The sequence below is a fragment of the Pleurodeles waltl genome, chromosome 2_1 (assembly GCF_031143425.1).
Source record: "Pleurodeles waltl isolate 20211129_DDA chromosome 2_1, aPleWal1.hap1.20221129, whole genome shotgun sequence".
NCBI classification, from domain to species: Eukaryota; Metazoa; Chordata; class Amphibia; order Caudata; family Salamandridae; genus Pleurodeles; species Pleurodeles waltl.
Window position 1 is genome coordinate 353,096,170 of NC_090438.1, and position 7,146 is coordinate 353,103,315.

Here is a 7,146-nt window from a genome sequence, read left to right on the forward strand (position 1 = left end):
TTTTTTAATTTAAAGAAAATGTATTGTATAGTTCTATTCATTAAACTCCTTTCACTTGACTAGTTTATCCAATTTAATTTCACCTTTGGGGTGTTCTATTCTAGGTTTCTTCCCCCTTCTTTTCTTGGCCTACCTTCACCCTGCCTTCCAAGGTTCCAGTGTTGAAATTTGTGATTTGAACTGTGAAGATTCTAGCAGGAGGTAATTATCCCTGGTACGTGCAGAATCTGGATGAGTTAACCATTCCATTAGGAATAAACAATATCATTTTCAATTTGACCACTGTGTCCCTCTGTTGAGAACATTTTTCAGTTTAGGTTTATTTTTAAACCTAACCCCGAAAATGAGTTTCCAAACCTCCACCACTCAAGCAAGGAAATATTGTCATGATGTCTTTGCCCTTGACCCACAGTGTTCACCCTCGTTTCGGCCTGGGGTCCGATGCTTGAGGGTTAAGCAATGATCTAATGATAATGTCAGGCAGAATGCCCATTAAGGCCACGATAACACCGTCTGATGCTTCCCGTCATACATTAGTGCGAATTAAACGGTAAACAATGTTTTAGGCTTCAGGCTTCTACATGTACACCAAGGGATTAGATTTGCCCTGATACTGGGTTTGGGATGGATTTTATGAAAGGATCATCGCTCACAATCTCGATTCTAGAGTCAAATCTGCACTTTCTATGCATCTAAAAGGATTCACTGAGCATATGTAGAACCCCAGTAAGAATGAAGGGTGAGCCTCAAAGCTGTCCCAGTATCCCAACAATTTTCGATCTCCCCTTGAAAAACAATGAAAAAACACCTTTCATTGTGAATTAACATTAGTGGTCTACAGGCTTGCTGTTCCATTTCTTCAGCGTGCAGAAGTTTTAAACCTGGTGTATCGGTATCAGTAGCATGACAAATGCGCAGTTCCAAGGAGAAGAGGAGGACATGGCTAGGAACAGTGATACTCTGTTGATTTTTGACGATTATTAGCATGAACACCAAGATTTCGAGGGGTAGGGGATTTCTTATGGGTCGAATATGAGGAATTTGCAATAGAAAAGCTAACATCACTAGTTAACAATGCTAGTTTGATTTTGTCCGCCGAATATTTGTTAATAGGTTACAGAATAATAGGAAACATCAAATGTTCAGGGCAACGAAAACTGTAAAATCTGTGTTTTATGCTTGTTACTGGAAATAGGTTACAACTCTAATATTGCTTTTTTCATCAGTGTGTGGAAATGTGGTTTATGGATCCTGACATTATTGCACTGAAATTGTGTTTTTATCAAGTCGTCGCTGACGTCAACACCACAAACCCTATGCTATTTCGAGGTTACTCCACATCCTCTTTCAGCCCATGCAGTCAGTCACTTGACTGTATTATAGGGTCAGGCCAGCGGAAGCGCCTGCCTTTTGGACAGCTTCTTGTCACTGCACACTGCACGCAGAAAGGGAAACAGAAGTCATTGCTGAGAACACTTGGCCGTGGTCGGTTGAGTCGCTCCTAACTAAAGTTACATGGCGAAAAGCTTGGCTGAAGGTCGGGACGTACTGCGTCTGCTATTGAATTAACACCATTGAAGGTGACAGCTTGAAAAGGTAAGACTTGTCATTTTCTTCTCTTCTTCTGCCTGGGCCCAATTCACAAAGCTGTTTGTGCCTTTAAGTGAGACGTAGATATGCAAATATAGTGACATTTGCGCCCGAAAACTAATTTATGCAACATAACATTTTCTTGCCTAAGACATGTTTACTCACAGAAAAAATGGCTCGGGGGTTCACAGAGTTTTTATTTACTACGAGAAAGAACATCTTACTCCTCAAAAACATGAGTAAATAACATACAAGCCTAAAGTAAGGCTTAACCTTCAAAGAAAACGATTTGTGAATCAGGCCTGGAAATTCAGGAGTACCTGACATCGAAGACAGGCCAGGACACGACTTGACATTCTGTTACGCTGGCTTTTCCCGGTTGGGGGGCAGGCTATTTCACTGATTTCATAGTTGGATGGGCTGCCACAACCCAATCAACCCGGCCCATGGCCCATTTCTAGTTGCAGTAAGGCACAATTTATCACAGCAAAAGCTCATCTACAACGTCTCACAAGTTTGTTGCTTTTCCAAACCTCCTCTTTCACAGTGCACGCCACCTGCACTTTGCAAAAGGATGACCCCCTATGAGGCAGGTGCACTGTATGACTGGTTCCGCGTCCAGAGGGATGTTTGGGAGGTCCATGTGTCCCCCTTTCTGCCTTCCAGGGGGCTGGATTTATGATGCACCAACCTTTTGTGGTGCACTTTCAGTGCGCCTCCCCGGGGCCTGTTTGCCTCTATGCCCATGTCCATAACATGCTCTAGGCACAGGAAGTCAGAAATGTGTCCACACATAGGCTTACCCCTGCAGGAATACATTTCTGACTTTCTTTGTGAAGCAAGATTACTATTGTATGCTAATGGATTGAAGCAACTCTTTAATAAAATGCATTTAATTGCAAAAAGGTTCAAAGGATATGTAACTACGACCAATAAAATCTCTCAGAAGGCTCATGCACAAGGTTACTGTACTTTGTTAAGATTTGGTAACCGGATAGTTACAGGTTTTAGTTTTGTGCGAATGGCCAAGTTTTTCATCTTTTTGAGGTTCAGTAAAATGGGTACCCTTAAATGAGGTTCAGTAACATGGATACCTCTTAATTTGGGCAAGAGTTATTACACATGCTATCTACAAGGTTGTGAAATGGGTAATATCTGTTAACACGTGCTATATAAAAGCAATAGTTATTAGAAATGCCTTTACTATTCAATTTACCATTTCATGTGCATCTTATTAATGTGTATTAAATGTGTTTTATGGTGCAGCCATTCCTTGTCCTATTTGTGCTGCTGGTAGCCACATAGTGCATACTGGTGTTGCATTTTGTGCATTTTCCTATACAGAGTGCCTGATTTATGTGGCCGAATTTGCCCGAGTGCATGCTGTGCAAGGGTTCGGTAAGCCTGCGGGTGCTCCCAGAGGAGGGTCCTCTAAAGGTTAAGAGTATCCCTGGTTTGTACTGTTCACTTTTTGTCACAAGAGAGATATTCATAGGGCATATGTGTGAAATTTGTATTACAGAATCACATGCTGATGTAGCCCAAAGCTTTAGTTATAACAGTTCTTCAATAGTTTTCCCATTCCTTTCGCCTTTATGACCAAGTTATATTTAGGGAGTTGATTTTATTTTTCACCATCTGTGTAGTTGGGTGGCGAAGTCAGTAAACTAGTAGAGAATGCTTTAGTGAGAATTTAGTTTCACTGCACATTTGAATAGTTTTGAACGTCAAAGATGAGAAAGCCTTGTTGAAAGTTATCACTAGACATAATATTCTGATTCTCAGTAGTAAACCACAACAATAATAATAATCATAAATGTTGTCAATATCTGTATATCATTATAAATGCTTTATTTTCTTTTTCACAGCTCGCTCTATACTTTTGAGTCTGATAACTGTCTTAGAGATGCTGGCAGAAGGCTTATTCCCTGGATTTTTGTATGAAAACGGAAACAGAGCAAAATACCAAAGTCATAAATGTCCTAAGAAGAGAGAGAGTAAGAAACAACCTGAGGCATGGAAAGTTCAGCTAGAGGCTCCCTCTGCAGCAGACGATTTTGAAACTGATAACCCGAATGGACCAGAGAGAAAAGGGAGTTTTGTGCTCCCGAAAAAAGAAAAGCCTCTTCCAAAGCTCAAGGAACAGCTGACAACAACACAATACATCCACGCACCGCCAAAGGCCTTAGTGTCGGCCGCGCGACACATACCCAAATACCGAAACACTGACACACAGATGGACCTCAACAGATCTTGGACCTGCTCAAGCATTTGCACAAACTACCCAGACCTTCATATTGGAGGAGACCACATTGGTCGTGCAAAGGACTCAGGGTGTATCCTCGATCTTGAATGTGAGATCACAGATGGCCCCATGTCGCTCTCCGTGGACATACCTCCAGGTAATTCTCCAAACAACAGGCCACCACAGCAGCCGCCAGCTCTTAACATGTTCATGAGTGATGAAAGCAGAGACAAAGGTTCCATTAACCCAGCCCAACCCCTCTCCAACTCCCCGTTGAACATCTGCATGGAGAGGAAGTTAGAAGAACTCTATAATCAGTTATTGGCAGATAACGTGACACTTTTCGGTTCTCCAACAAAGTTACTTTCATCAAGCTTCTTCTTAAATAGTGTGAACCAGGTTAGCTCACAACTATCCCAGGAACAAAACATAGAAGCTTCCAAAGCAAGGGAGGTGCTCCTTCACTGCTTGCGGAGCGCTGTCAGTTGCAGCAGCTCTGAAATCAGCACCCCCATTTTACAGATATCAAAACTGGATGGAAGGAAGAATTTAGACATCTTGACTAAAACTCGACCATGTTAAAATGTACCAAGTAAAGTAATTGTAATCTTTTTTTTTAACCAACACAATTAGATACATTTCTTTCTTCAATAAAAAATAGGACACCTTCCCTTTTCATGCATGGGTATGAATTTTAAAACACACTTTCACTACTATAGAAATACAGTTAGTGACCTGCTTTGAGCCACAAAAATCAATTGTCACCTAGTGTCTCCATCATACATTTGCTTCTTTTGAAAGAGTGTATTTTGCAAGTTTTTTAGCTAGCCCTAAAAAAAATCTGTGACAGTGAAAGAGTGACACCTTCAGAGGTGGATTCAGTGCATACCTTTCTCATTGTTTTTTGTTTGCTCTAAATTTGTTATAATTAACTTTATTGTGAGTAATATTGTGCACTAACACTTTGCATTATTTAAAAAAAAAAAAAAAGTTGCTGAAATGTTATCGTCTGTTTTTCCATTATAAACAAACGTCATTATAATATCATTATAAGCATGCTTAACAGATGTTTTGAACAAATCATGCGGCCTCAAGCAGCCCCTTAGATCATGCATTCTGTTCGATGGTTCATGCTTTTAGAACTTAACAACATGTCTTCTATCCCAATCTGAATCCAGGCTGCTGTTCCAACAATGTATGTATCTTTGGGGTACTAGACGGGCTGCATCTGTTAACTGATAAACAAAATGGTTCTATTTCCCAAAGCTATTTGCGTGACACAAATAGCTTTTCATATGAGCAAAAAAAAGTATTTTTTAATCCAAGAAACATTTGTTTTGGACTGGTAAATGAATTTACTCTTGTGGGAGTAGGCCGCTGTCCCAGGGAGGCCATACCCTAGAGCAGTGATTCTTAGCCTGTGGTCCGAGGATTCATGGGTGTCTGAAATGCCTACTTAGGAGGTCTACCACTGTTTCACAAAATTAATTAATATTAAAATAAAAAAAGTATTTACAAATAAAGGGCCGGATTTAGATTTTGGCAGATGGGATATCCACCACTGTTGGGACAGGGTAACCCATTCGCCGAGTTCTAAATCAGGCCCAAAGTCGCACAGTTGACATTTTTAAACCTTTTTCTATTTTCATTGTGAATTAAACAAAATATTTCAACATATGAGAATTTGCTTGGTGTATGCTCGTTTCTCGATCTTTGTGTCTTCTTTTGAGGTTCAGTTCATAAACATGTCTGAGTCTGGGGGTCCCTAGCTTCCAATGGAGACTAAGTAAGGCTCCCCGGATTCTAGTAATGATTCAGTAGAGGTTCACAGAGGTCAAAATGTTAGGAACCACTTCCATAGAGGTAGGTAGGTGCACAACCAAACCTTACTCGTTTATGGGTACTCACCAACCATTTTCCAACAATGAAAAAGGTAGGTGACTTCCTCTTGTGAAGGGGTAAGTAAGTGTCTTTGCACATTGGGGAGCATAGTGGAATAGCCCCTAAAAATGGTTAGTGTGCAGAGGAAGGTTTTTCTCTTGTACAAGAATGTTTTATATTAAGAAAAGAAAGCAAAATTGTTGTATCGTTTAGCAGTGTTCCTGTATGTCTAGCAGAAGACAAAGCCACTAACACAGACTTCCAGAGGTTCTTTCTGGAATCCATTATGAACTCCCGAAATTCGTAAATCAGGGCACTTACAAGTCGCAGACCTCCAGGTGCAGATTTGCAAATACCTGTGATAACTGGGCCCCATAAGTCTTATTTTATGTAACTACCGATTGAATATACGGTGCTAAAAACTGGTAAGCCTCTGTCAATAAACTCTCAGGTCCGCAACCAAAAAAGGGAACAAGTGGACAAGAAATAAGACAATAAAAAGGGCGACATCAGTGTGCAAAAAATAAGAAAAGGTTCGGGAAATGAAATATATACAATGGCAACCCACGTTTAACGCCGATTATGAGCGGTGCTGTTGCAAACAGCATGATGGTATGTTTGGTTACGAGTGTGATATTTCGTTGGTGAAGATGCGCAATGCACTTTCTACTAGGGTTATCTTTAGAATTACATTGTCAACGACAATTGATGTCACGTGTTTGTACTGTTGAATGCTCAGTAAACAGGAAGAGGTGATCAGAAGGAGTTAAGGCCCTCCATTGCTACACAATCTACGTGCATGGTTATGTCGTGACCCTGATAAAGTAGAAACAGCATATTATGAGTGCGAGATTTGCTTGGTGAAATGTGCTCGTGGCTATGAATGTAATACTAGTTAAAGGTCCTGTTTATTGAGTGCAGCTGGCTGTATCTTTTGCTGAAGTCTATAAAGCACCAATTCTAGCTTCATTTTAATATTATCACATGCTCCTTTAAGAATCCATTTGCAACGAAGGTTTTTTACAACATTATTTGCAAGCAGATAAATTGTCATTCTGCTATTCAGTCATGTATTTTCTGCTCTCCCTTCCTTAGCATAGAGATACCCAATGTTATCTCTGTTTGGACTCCAGCTACTCTGTCTTCACAGCACTTCACTGCATTTTATATGTGAATGGATGGCTCAAAAAATCCAAAATTCAATTAATTAAATACTGAATTTCTTTTCCGAACCTTGATATCTAACCGAGCAACAAAAATGTTCCGCCTGATTAAATAAAGGGTGCTGACATTTCTCCCCTTCCCAGTAATTTGCCAAAAACCCTTATTTTTCCATTTTTTCCAGCAAAGGATATATTCAAGCTATGGCCAGTTCTTTCAACTCGATTTTAGTAAACTCAAGAGTTTAAAATACATTCTCTTTCCTAAGG

The 7,146-nt window shown here is 40.2% G+C and overlaps 1 protein-coding gene across 1 annotated transcript; it reads left to right on the forward strand.

The window, feature by feature from the left end:
- The first annotated feature begins 1,420 nt into the window (after window positions 1-1,420).
- On the forward strand, window positions 1,421-5,527 carry LOC138264995 (TLR adapter interacting with SLC15A4 on the lysosome-like). Its single transcript, XM_069212584.1, has 2 exons — window positions 1,421-1,596; window positions 3,459-5,527. The coding sequence occupies exon 2, from the start codon at window positions 3,497-3,499 to the stop codon at window positions 4,415-4,417; it is 921 nt and encodes a 306-aa protein (XP_069068685.1). The 5' UTR covers window positions 1,421-1,596; window positions 3,459-3,496; the 3' UTR covers window positions 4,418-5,527.
- Window positions 5,528-7,146: the final 1,619 nt, after the last annotated feature.